Source organism: Eulemur rufifrons, chromosome 2, assembly GCF_041146395.1.
Source record: "Eulemur rufifrons isolate Redbay chromosome 2, OSU_ERuf_1, whole genome shotgun sequence".
Taxonomy (NCBI): domain Eukaryota; kingdom Metazoa; phylum Chordata; class Mammalia; order Primates; family Lemuridae; genus Eulemur; species Eulemur rufifrons.
In genome coordinates this window covers 9,220,197-9,232,482 of record NC_090984.1, presented here as the reverse complement: position 1 = coordinate 9,232,482, position 12,286 = coordinate 9,220,197, and the positions used below count along the sequence as shown (strand labels likewise).

Sequence of the window (12,286 nt, the reverse complement as noted above, 5' to 3'; positions counted from 1 at the left end):
CGGGGTGGGACGAGAGGCAGCTCTGCAGAGCCTCGTGAGCACACGCAGGCCCGGGGAAAGCTCTCAGCATTTGGCAACAGTCTTTCTCGTGACTCATCTTTGAAATCAGGCTTGGTGGCATTAAAAGCCTCCAACAATGACCGAAGATACAGGTTAGAAAGACCTGGCGGCCATCAGACTGGCAGAAACCCTACCGCCAAGCAGATTCCACGGATTTTCTGACCCACTACCCCTTTGGAAGCTAGTGATTAAAAAAAAAAAAAACCAGAGTGATTTAAATGCCTACAAATATTCCAAATATTTCCACATCCCCTACTCTTTTCTTGTAGTCTAGCTTGGTGGTTCTCAAAGTTCAGTGAATGTAGAAATCAGTGTATAGATAGAATTGTATAGATCCTGTGGTCTATATAGATTTGTGCTTTATAGATGATCTTTTAAAATTTTATTTTATTATTATTTTTTTAAAAGGTGGAGTCTCACTGTGTCACCAGGGCTGGAGTGCAGTGGTGCGATTATAGCTCACTGCAACCTTGAACTTCTGGCCTCAAGTGAAACTCCTACCTCAGCCTCCCCAGTAGCTGGGACTACAGGTGCAGCCCCACCATGCCCGGGTGCTTTAAGGATGATTGAGGGAACTTTTAATGACAGTGATTTTCACCCAATCTGCTGACTTTACGTATAATATGGGAGTCTTCTGAATGTCACCACATTTGCCCGTGGGAAGATGACATCCTTGTGCCCATTTTCCAGATGAGGAAGCTGAGGCCCAGAGAAGGAGAGTGACTTGCCCAAGGGCACGCAGCTGGGAACTGGCAGACTGAGATTCAAACCCAGGTGTGGGGGTATTTTGCAGTCTAACCTTCTTTCCATTTCACCACACATAAGAAAAATTTAATTCCTTCTGGGGGCAGGGGCTGTTTTGAAGATGGGGGCAAAAGAGTAGCTCCTTCTTTGGCTTTCTGACGTTTGGCTCCTGGGTATGCAGAAGTGGCTCGATCAAGGCGCTCTGCCAGCTGCGCTGGCCTGCGGTCCTGCCTTGGGAGGGAGGAGCAGCACGCCAGATGGACCCTTGGCAGTGAGGGCAGCACTGTGGTCTGCCAGCTGCTGAGAAATGTCAGATGGCTGCTCCAAGGCATGGGCACAGAGTGCGATACCACGTGTGATGGCCAATGAAATGGTGCATTAATGGTGATCACAGGGACAGGGGACACAGTCAGTGGACGGAGTGGGACACACACACACGCACAGATGAGTGGGAGAGGGGCAGGAGGGGTGAAACCTGTGGGAGAGCTTCCACGTATCCCTTGGGGGAACCGCAGGGGTAGTCTTTCCGTGTCAGAGACGGGGCCACGACCACAGCACTAGGGAAGAATTCTTGCCTCGACCCCAGAAGGTCAGCACAGCAAGATTCCTTTCAACGAAGGAAGGGAACAGCCCTTTGCTCCCTTGCCCTGGCCTTGACGAGCCCCGGCTGGCTGGGGTGCCAGGTCACATTCTGCCCACTGAACCCCACCTTGGCGATCTTGCTGGACGCACTTCCCTCCACAATCCCTCGGGGTCTCAGTTTCCCCACCTACAAAATGGGAATAACAGCCACACCACCCTGATGTGGTTGTTGCGAAGATTCAATAAATGGAGGCTGTTACTATTATCACTACCAAGTTGAGTTTCTTTATTTTATGGGGGAAACTGAGGCACAGCGAGGCTAGGGGACTTGCACGTCCAGAGAGAAACCAGACAGACTAGGGGGGGGACCTTCTTCTACACCAGTAAGGTTCATCGGACACCCGTTGGGGTTCTCAGCCTTGTCTCCGTGAAGACGGGCACACAGGACAGACAAAACAAGCTAAAAGACCAGAAAGGACAGGAGCAAAGGACGCGGGGAGTTCGGCACTCAGGCTGAGACGCTCCGTGCATCCCCGGCTCCCTCCAATGTGACATCCATGTTAGAACAAAGAAAGACAATAGGCAAAGTCTTCATGGGGCGAGAGACCTTCTCAGGCAAAAGAGGCCAGAAACCTGCAGCCAGGGGAAGGATTCTGAAATTTTCTTGGGAAAAGGGGCTTTTCCTTCTCTTGCTTTCTGGTAATTTGGCTGTTGGGCGTGCGGGAATGGCTTCATGAAGGTGCTGGACCACGTGCTGGGCCTGCAGCCCTGCCCTGGCAGAGAAGTAGCGGTGCCAGACGGACTCTCAGCAGGGAGGTGGGAGGGCGTGGTAAGGGTGGGGTGTCAGGGTTCCCTCTCCCAATCTTTTGGCCATGACATAAAGGTTCTCCCTATTGGACCTGTGGCCATCAACTCTTCTGAAACCCCGTGAGAGTCCCTGGCACTTGCAAGCATCCCATTGGCAAAATCCCACACCTCCCAATTCCCGCGAGATCTACGAGCTTGCCAGGGTTGACGGGATGGCTTGAAATTTCTGTCCTGACCCTTACTTTGCATAGGAAAAAAAAACCAAAAAAAAAAAAAAAACAAAAAAACCAAAAAAAATAAAACAAAACCCAAAAAACCCAAAACACTTAAAGCAGGGATCTTCAAGGCTGCAGGGTGGCTTTATGCCTGTACTGACTTTATGAGAACAGTTTAAAAGCCTGACTCACCAAATAGGCTGCCGAATTCCTCTGAGTTGTAGGCTAATTTTGAATGCCCTTGTATAACTTGATATTTAAAAAGAAAACTCCAAAATCCAAAACCTAAATCAGCTCCCTGTGGCAGATTCTTTCGTAACACAAAGAATCACGCTGCTAATTGATCTCTGGTGGAAAAAAAATTGGGGGTTTTTGTTTCTCTAGATTAGATTTGCTTAAAGATGAGGCTGACTGTGACTCCAGAGAACCTAGAAACACAGCGTATTGTAAATGACAGCTCATCAGGGCACAAGCTCAGTGGTTGAAAGGCTTTGCTCCTGGGTCCTTTGAAGGTCACCCTGTCCCTACATTGTGAGATCAACTTGGGGACTGGAGGGGGACAGGGCAGCAGCAGAGCCACCTCCCCTGTGTCATCTGTGTGTCAGCTCCGACAGGGGTCTGGGAGCAAATTGCCAATGGTGAGCTAAAAGGGACTGAGTACAACTTATGCTGTGTCACACGCAGGGATGGCCACCGGGAGGACCCCTAGAAGGCCCGCCACCCCGGGCACACCCAGCAAAGGGCGCTGTGTGTGGACAGGTGGATGTGACTGAGTCACTGCTGCTCCTCCCCAGCCCTGTTCCCCTGAGCCCTGGGAGACTCGGGGGCTGTAGGGCAGACCCTGCCCCAGTTGGCCCGAGAAAAGCGGGACGGGTGCCTGACCGAGATTGCCCTCCTTTGTCCTGGGCTCTGCCTGCATCTGACGACCACCCCTGGTCAGAACACAGCGGGTACCGGGTCCCCTGATGCCAGACTGATGGCAGAGTGTTGGCCTGCTTCAAGCCACCTAGCCCATGTGGGTCCCATTACCCAGAGAGAAAGGGAGAGAGAGAGGGAAGCGGAGAGAGGGAAGAGAGGAAAAGAGGGTGAGAGAGAGAAACAGGAGTAAGAGAGGGAAGGGGATGAGAGACAGAGACAGAGACAGAGGGGGGTGGAGAAACACTTAGGTTATTTCCATAGGAGACAGACTCACTCCAGGCTGAGGGTGGTAAAATGTTTTGGCTTTTCAAAATTAAAATTCTTACTTTCTTTTTTCTTTTATTGAGACAGGGTCTTGCTATGTTGCTCAGGCTGGTCCCGAACTACTGGGCTCAAGTGATCCTCCTGCCTCGGCCTCGCAGAGTGCTAGGATTACAGGCGTGAGCCACCACGCCTGGCCTGTTTATTTAATTTTTAATTTGCAGAACATCTTAATGACAATGTAGCCAAACCTGATTTTTTTTGCATTTATCACTTCATTAAAATTATTCACATTCTATACTAACTATATAAAGTATAATATTCTACATAGCTGATTTGGTTGTTTTTTTGTTTGTTTTTTTTTACAATCTGTTTCATTGCTCTAATAGCCAAATAAACATTCAAATACTTTAATGAGAGGGAAGGAAGTGGGGAGGAAGAGGAGGAGAAAGAGAAAGAAAATGAGACAGTGCACAAAAAGAGAGAAGAGAGAAGAGGAGGAGAGAGAGAAAAAGAAATACAATCAACCTCCCGACCTTCCTGACACATCTCCCCAAGCTCGGAAGCAAACAGAAACTCTGGAGATTTCTTGTTCCTCTCACACAACTTGACCTCATTGTATGGCCAGGGAAGAATCTGAGCGTGGCCTACTTTAGCCCTTTAGCTGGAAGTGGGCCACTGTTCTAGCCCTTCTTGCAAGCCGAACCCTCATTATTCGGTCAGGGAGAGCATTCAAGGACCCCTCTGGATCAGCTGAGAAGGATGCCTGGAGTTAAAGCCACCCAATTTCTCACTATGGGCATGAGGTGGGTCAAGATCCTTCCAAAACCTTCCTTTCAGGGAACAATCCACCATGATAGGCAAAGCCAGGGTCCCCAAGATTTTTTCTGGAGTAGGCACTCATTAGGTATTTTCATCCTGTTCCCAATGTCTACGACTTGAGGAATGTACTGCTAGGTTTGCTATCAGGGATCTCAGGGTTAATGGCTACTCAGCCCTTGGGTGCCATCTTGAAATGCACCCAGAATTTCAGGGCCATCTTGGAATGGCCTCCCCAAACTAGGGAGCCATCTTGGAATGGCTGCCCAGAACTCGGTGGCCATCTTGGAATGGCAGCCCAGAACTAGGGAGCCATCTTGGAATGGCCTCACAGAACTCAGGGGCCATCTTGGAATGGCTGCCCAGAAGTCAGAAGCCATCTTGGAATGGCTGTCCAGAACTTGGGGGCCAACTTGGAATGGCCGCCCAGAACTGAAATACCATCTGGGAATGGTTAATAAGCCCTAGGTTGCCATCTTGAAATGGATGCCCAGCATTCAAATGCCATCTGGGAATGGCTGCTCAGCCCTTGGGCACCATCTTGGAATGGCTGCCTACAACTAGGGCACCATCTTGCAGTTGCATAATGATGTATGGCCTTTCAGAGGGCAGAGTGTCCTAGGACTGCCAGAAGTGAAAGACACACAAAGGGAGACACCAGGTCTACAACTACGGGGCCTTCAGGCACAGGGTGGGTGTGTGGGGGGGTGAGAATTCTCATGCACATTCGTTTCCTGATTGTCTTTTTAGGGGCTCCCCAAAGAGACAGCAGTTTGGGCAGCGCTTGTGGAGCAGAAGGGGGGATGAGATGTTCCAGCGAGGCTAGTCTACGGAAAGCAGCACAGCAAGAGGTCGGTGATGCGGCTGAGGCCTATTGCTGTGTGAGGAGGTAGAAGGTGGGGGTCCCTTCTCCCTGTTCCTCTATGGTGGAACATGCAAGAAGCCAACCGCAGCTCTGGTGGCATGCTGACGCCTCCCTCCATCCCCAGACCCCACTCTCCCCATCTCTACGCTCCAAGAACATGTCCCTTGATCTGGTGGGTGGCCCCAGCTGGGGAGGGGGGCACAAAGGCAATTAGAGGCCTCTCGAGGAGACTTACGTGAAGGCAAAGGCCACCAAGGCCCCACTGACCACTATGAAGTCGAGAATGTTCCAGAGGTCGCGGAAGTAGGCACCCTGATGCAGGACGAGCCCCAGGTCGATCATCTGTTGGGGGAGAAGAGAGGGCACTCAGACCCTTGGCCCCCACCCTGGGTGTGGTACTCACCCTTCTGGCCTCTGGGGGAGGGGCAGGGAGCCCAAGGGACCACCCCATCCTGCAGGGACGGGCAGTGGCCAGAGGACTGAGGGAGGCGTGGGGAGAGGCAGCTGGCCCCCACCTAATAGAAGGCAGCCCTGATTCGCTGGCTCTTGGGCCCAAACCTTGGGGTTTTCCTTGGCATATTCATCTCAAATCCCACACTGGATCCATCAGCAAACCTTGTCGGCTCTGCCTTCCCAATCTTTCAAGAATCTGTCCACTTCTCACCTCCTCTGTAGCCGCCACCCTATTGGATCACTCACTGGGGAAAGTAATCAACTGCTCCCGGGTCCCCTGGCTCCCCTCCCCCAAGTCTGTCCTCCGGCACCTGTGGACGCCTGAGTCAGGTCCCTCCATGGCTCCCACCTCACTCAGAGTAAAAGCCGAAGTCCTTCCTGTGCCCTCCCCCTGCACAATCTGCCCCATCACCTCCCTGCTCTCATCTTTCTGTTCTCACTTCCCCACTCTTCCCTCATTACTTCTGGCCGTGCCAGCCTCCTTGCTGCTCCTCAAATACCCCAGGCCTTTCTAATCCTCAGGGCAAGCCACCAGAGCCAGGGCAGCATTCTTGAGGGCTCAGAATCCCCCTGGAGCCACTGCTCTCTCTGCACTCACCTTGATCACCATCTCAAAGGTAAAGACGCCTGTAAAAACGTAGTCAAAATATCGCAGCACCTGCGGGGGATAACAGCGTATCACTGGCTTGTTCCAGCAGAGCCCCAGTAAAACTAACAATAGTCCACTGGGGGTGTGCGACCCCTTCACCCCACCAGCAAAGTCCCCAAGGAGCAGAGTCTCCACCCAGAGGAGGAAACAAAGTTGCCACATACAGTTGGGCAGGGCGTGCACTGCACAAGGGCCCCCTCCCATCTCATAGCATAAAACAGATTTGTATGTTGTGAAGGAAACATTCCAGCAGATGGCAGCAAATCCTAACAAAATCACTCTATGAGGCTGGTCCGCTCACCAACGGGAAGGGCGCCTTTTAAAATTCGCCCCAAGCTTGTGGATTAGAGGTGGCCCCAGGGAAGTGCAAGTGTGACTGTATCCCTCTTTGTCATGGATCTGGTCCCCCAGTGTCTGCCCTGCTGGGCTTGCTGGGCAAGAAGTGGTTTCCACGTGGTTTCTCCTACCCACTCACTGGGGCCAATCTCGGGCTGCCCTCTCTGCCTGTCCCATGGCCACGCCCTCGCCAGGGTAGGTCGATTCTCCCTCTCTCCCTCCCCACTGCCTCACCCGGGGCCAGCCCCTGTGCTTCTGCCTGGACGAGCGACGTCCTTTGGCCTGCCCCCTCTGCAGGCCACACCCTAGCACACCTCTTGTGTCACCGGGCCATGTGGACCTGGGGGTGCTGGCACAGTGTCTTGTGGTCAGAACAGGCCGCCAATGTCGTCAGATTCACACTGAAGTAACAAGGGCCGACAATTACTGAGCCAGACCACCAGAGGGCGCCTGTGAACACCTCAGTCAGGCATGTCCCTCCTCTGCTCGCAAGCCTCCCTGGATCCCATGTCACTCGGGGTAAAAGCCACCGTTGTCCTGCCCCCTGCACGGCCCTCAAGGCCCTGCACAAACTGATTGGTCACCTCCCTGCCCCTCACCTCCTCCTACTCTCCCCCTTGCTCACTTCCTCCTGCCATCCTCAGGACCTTTGCACAGGCTGTTCCCTCTGTCTGCAATGCTCTTCCCCAGATTCCATCTGGTCCCCTCTCTACACCCATTTATGACTTGGCCCCAATATCGCTTTCCCAGTGAGGCCTTCCGTGGCCACCTGCTTCACAATTCCACCTCCTGCGGCTTGCCATCCTCCTCACTCCCGGGCACGTCCCCTTCCTGACACGCTGTTAGAGCTACTACCGGTCTCATCGCCCCTCTCCCCTATGCGCACGTCAGCTCCACAGGGACAGCAACGTTTGTCTGTCACTGTGGCAACTGCAGCTCCTAATGCAGGGTCAGGCATACAGTAGGCACTCAAAATGTGTTTGTTGCACGAATGCATGACTAGCTGGAGCTGTAGCAGGTCCTGTGGGATCTGGGCTCTGTGGTCTGTGTGGTCACAGTGCACATTCCCATTGCGTGTGGTGCTGGAAGGGGAAACTGAGGCCAGAGTGGCCAGCGGGGCGGGCTGACTTCTCAGGGAGAGGGGCAGGGGCAAGGGGCTTGGCTTGCAGGATCCGGGTGGGCAGAAGGGACGGTGGTGGGAGAGCACTTCCGATGCCCTGGGCATGGGCACAGCACCGCCAAGGGACTGGTGCTTTGTGGGCTCTGGGAGGGCAGGGACCACCTCGTACCCTGTTCATCCTCCACGCTTAGCTCAGTGCCCGGCACGCAGTAATTGCTTATGAAACACTAACTAAAGGAATGAAGGGAAGGAAGGAAAGAGGGAAGGGATGGAGTTTGCGTACGGGCAGGCCAGTGGGTCAGGTGAACCAAATTCCAGACAGCATGATAAGTCCTGCAAGACGAAATCAAAAGACCAATAAACAAGCTTCAACAATCTCTGACATCTGACCTTTCTACACATGGCATTTCCTGTCGCTCAGTCTAATCTGAAAAGGTTCTCGGTCTCACTGGTCACAGGCAAACGTAAGGCGAAACCCGGTGGGCTCTCACTGCACACCGAGCAGGTCGGCCAAAAGGAAGAGCCGGCAGCACCAAGTGTTGACAAGGCTGTGGAGCAATCAGAGTCCCCAAGTGCTACCAGTGCAAGTGTCACTGCATTCGTTATCCAGCTGACACTCTGGTTGCATTTACTGAGGCTGACTACTTGCAGATTCTATGACCTGGAAACTCCACTTCTGGTTTTTTTTTTTTTTGAGATGGAGCCTTGCTCTGTCACCGGGGCTAGAGTGCAGTGGCGTCATCATAGCTCACAGCAACCTCAAGCTCCTGGGCTCAAGCGATCCTCCCGCCTCAGCCTCCCGAGTAGCTGGGACTGCAGGCGTGCAGGTGGGAAAATGAGAACAGCTGAGAAACGTGCATTCCAGCAGCTGGGGTGCTGGTCACTTCTAAGGCAGGGCTTCTCAAGCCTGGCATCACTGACGTCTGGGGCCGGATCATTCTCTACGGGGGGGTGTCCTGTGCATTGCGGGCTGTTGAGCAGCATCTCTGGCCCCCACACACTGGATGCCAGAAGCACCTTCCCCCTCTTGTCGTGACAACCAAAAATGTCTCCAGACATTGTCCTCGGTTGAGAATCAGAGCTCTAGACAGAAGGCAGGCGGCAGAGGGGCGGGGGAGAAATCGAGGAGCCACGTACCATCAGGGGCGCTTTTGTCCTCTTTCTACATGGTGTGAGCAGTCAGAGGCCACACAGTGTCCTTGCAGGGAAGTTGCCACTGCGAGATACACCAGGGAGGGGGCCCGGGGAGCTGACACTTTGCAAACGCTCCACAGGGGCTGCGGTGAGCCCTGCCCTGAGTCCCTTCAACCCTGGGGCCGCAGGGCCCCCTGGGCCCCCTATGCCTGTGTCCAGCCCGCCAGAGACAAGGCTCCTTCTCCAGCCTCCTAGGGTCGCCAGGGGGTCTCCTGATCCCTCTGGGGACACCCCCTCCCCAGGCCTGGCTCCCGGAGGCCTCTGGGGGAAACCCGGCTGCAGGGACTGAGAGAGCTGGCCTCGAAGCCCTGGTCCGAACCTCGTTCTAATTATTTCCTTCCATCTGCCCCCGTGGGTCCCCAGGGGGACCGCGAAGGAGGCGAAAGTGCGCGGTAAGCTGCGGGCAGGCTTGATGGATGGAGTTAGCCTCGCCAGGGCCCTAACCTACTTAGCCGGCGGGAAATGCACCTTTGGCTACCGCTGGCAGGGAGCGACGGCAGGAGGGAGCTGGGGAAACAGGTACCACCGGCCCGGCCTGTGCCAGGCCCCAGGGGCAGGCCTCGGCCTCCAGCCCACAGACACACGGACGAGGTGCACCCTTGCCTGTGGGTGCCTCGGTTTCCCTGTCTCAACCACCATCACGCACTCATTCCCGCTTGGCAGGACTTATGGGGGTAATGCACACACAGCCCCTGAACACAGTAGGTGCTCAATAAATGCAGATGGTTGAGGGAAGCCATGGCAGCTGTGGGGGGGGATGCAGAATTGGAATTCTGCTGTGTGAGCCTGGACCGGTCACTTACCAACCCCCTTATGCCCTGCTGCCAAGCCTCAGTTTCCCCATCTGTCCAAAGGGGATGCCTGGGCAGGGGGTTTGTGAGGGCTAAGGGAGGTACTGCACGCCAAGTGCCTGGGACACAGCGAGGGCTCAATTAACAGGTGATATCAGCTGACCCTCGACTCCCAAAGGGGGCTGCTCTCCCAAAACCTAAAAGCTTAAGCTGCGTTTCTGAGTCAAAGTCGTTTCTTTCAAAGCTTCGTGTCAAAATGCAAAAGTCTACTTGGTAAGACCTGGCAGTCACGGGGATTGCGTCTTCCTTTGGCAGGGCACACGCCACATCCAGTCTCAGGCCCCCATTAGGGAGTCCGGCAATTTTTAGTCCCAGCCACTTTGGGCCACCTCCTCCCCGCCAGGCTCACACAGCCACTCGGCCTCCCCAAGGAATATCTTGTGTTCAAGAGTGTCCCTAAGGAATCAGAGCTTCCGCTCCCAACCAGCAGCCGTGGGGCTATGCTTAGGGGGTGCCCCCGACATCCCTTCTACCCTGGCTGTGAGCGTTTTGGATGTGGGAGGAAGTGGCCTGTGACAGAGGAGCCAGGCTGCGAAGGGACGTGCTCAGGGAGACTCACGTTGTTCCGAGGCGCGTTGGGCTGCACAGGGTCCTCGGCAGCCAGCGCTATGCTGCTCATGGCAATGACCATGAGGATGCACATCTCAAAGTAGCGCAGGTTCAGGATGTAATGGCACAGGCGGCGAAGGCTGTCGGGGACAGGTGGGTGTGCAGAGGTCCACTCAGACCACAGGCTCACAAGCTTCTTCCTTTTATAATCTCATGTTACCTACCACTACCTGAGATCTCCAACTCCTAAGGTCCCACACCCAACAAATTATTAAATTCCTTCAGCTGGGGATCCTCTCTGGGCCCTGGAACCCCAAGAAGGCAGGGGGTACCTCAGCTAGGGAAGACATTCATATCCTCAGTTTATCAAAGGTCCTATCACTCCCAAATAACTCTCTTAGAACAAACATCTTGATCTCCAAGCCCTTGATTGTGTAGGAGAGAAAAAGGTTTTTCATGCTTAAAATGGCCTAGGGTCAAACAAAGTTGGGAATCTATGGGTTAAGCAAGTTTCTTTCTTTCTTTCTCTCTCTTTCCTTCTTGTTAATCATGTGACCTTGGGCAAGTTACTTAAACCCCCTGTGCCTCAGTGCCCTCATCTGTAAAATGGCTATAACAGTAATGCTTACCTAACAGGGTTGTGAGAACTGAAAGAGCTAATATATTCCCGGCACATGATAGGGGCTCCAAAAATTTAGTTACTGAAATTATGAATTGCACACCTTGTCAGAGCCTTTAATATTTAACCTCTTAAGTGGAGTGAATAATAAATAGGTCATAAGGTTGTGTGAATGGTAGCAGAGTTGAGTGGTTAAGAACAGGGATGCTAGAGCCAGTTTGTCTGGGCTCAAACTCCAGCTCTCCCATTTAGTTGCTGTGCGACATTGAGCAGGTGACTTCACCTCTCTGGACCTCAGTTTCTTCATCTGGCAAATGGGGATAAGCATAGTACCAACCCCACAGGGCTATTATGATAAAATTTTAAAAATTATTTAAAGCACTCAGAACAGTGGCTGGCACTAAGTGCCACATAAGTGTTTCTTTAGTAAAATAGATAAATCAACTAAATAAAAAAGTAAATGTCTGCACTCTTGGGTGAGTTCCCCCTCATTACTTGACATGATTTTTCTTTGCTAAGACGCATTTTGAAGAATCAGGGTTTTCAAGAAATACCCTTTGGAAAAATGCAATCCTAAAACAACCTCTGAGCCACCCTGACATTCCCGTGATAAATTTCTCCCCTAAATAATCTATCCTTCTTAAAGACGCCCAAGACCGAAGGCCATGGAACACAGAGACCACGTGCCCAGAATCCAAACCCTGGCAGAGGAGAAAGTTAGAAACAGAGCTCAGGGCCCATGGCTGCCATGTACAGTTGTGCATGTTGTGCATTGCACGAGGCAGCCATTTCTAAAGGGTGACTCACACATCACAGTATAGATCTGGACATTGATGACAGTGATTTTTCTAGGTGATGGCAAGAAGGGGTCTCTTCTGACCAAATCAGTGTATTATGGCAAATTTCCATCTTATGTGACTTAAGAGAGGAGTGTCATTTTTCAGTTGGTTCAAAGGTCCCCTTGGACTGATGGTAGTCTTGGAGGCAGCTATCCCCATTGCCCTCTCTGTCTGGCCTGACTTCCACCACCCCCCTTGCGCAGGCCATACTCACGGGTTGGTCGTGGACAGGATAAACATGGAGCTGTACGGGGGCATGGGCTTAGGGCCGTCTTCCCCAGGGTCATCTTCCTCCTCCTCCTTCTTTTCTTCCTCTTTCTTTGGCAGTGGGTCTGGGTTGGCGTTTTTGTTCACTGTTGGGACAAGAACCAACACAGGGCTCCCTCCACGATTTCCCACAAGTCT

The 12,286-nt window shown here is 53.0% G+C and overlaps 1 protein-coding gene across 3 annotated transcripts in view; it reads right to left on the bottom strand.

Moving 5' to 3' along the window:
• Positions 1 to 12,286, bottom strand: part of CACNA1A (calcium voltage-gated channel subunit alpha1 A) — a 224,630-nt gene that overhangs the window by 49,850 nt on the left and 162,494 nt on the right. For all 3 annotated transcript variants that reach the window (XM_069495015.1, XM_069494999.1, XM_069495009.1), the window contains 4 exons: positions 12,096 to 12,234; positions 10,434 to 10,563; positions 6,323 to 6,382; positions 5,507 to 5,613 (listed from right to left, as the gene is read on the bottom strand). In XM_069495015.1, the coding sequence (XP_069351116.1) occupies positions 5,507 to 5,613; positions 6,323 to 6,382; positions 10,434 to 10,563; positions 12,096 to 12,234 (436 nt within the window). The remainder of the gene's footprint in view (positions 1 to 5,506; positions 5,614 to 6,322; positions 6,383 to 10,433; positions 10,564 to 12,095; positions 12,235 to 12,286) is intronic.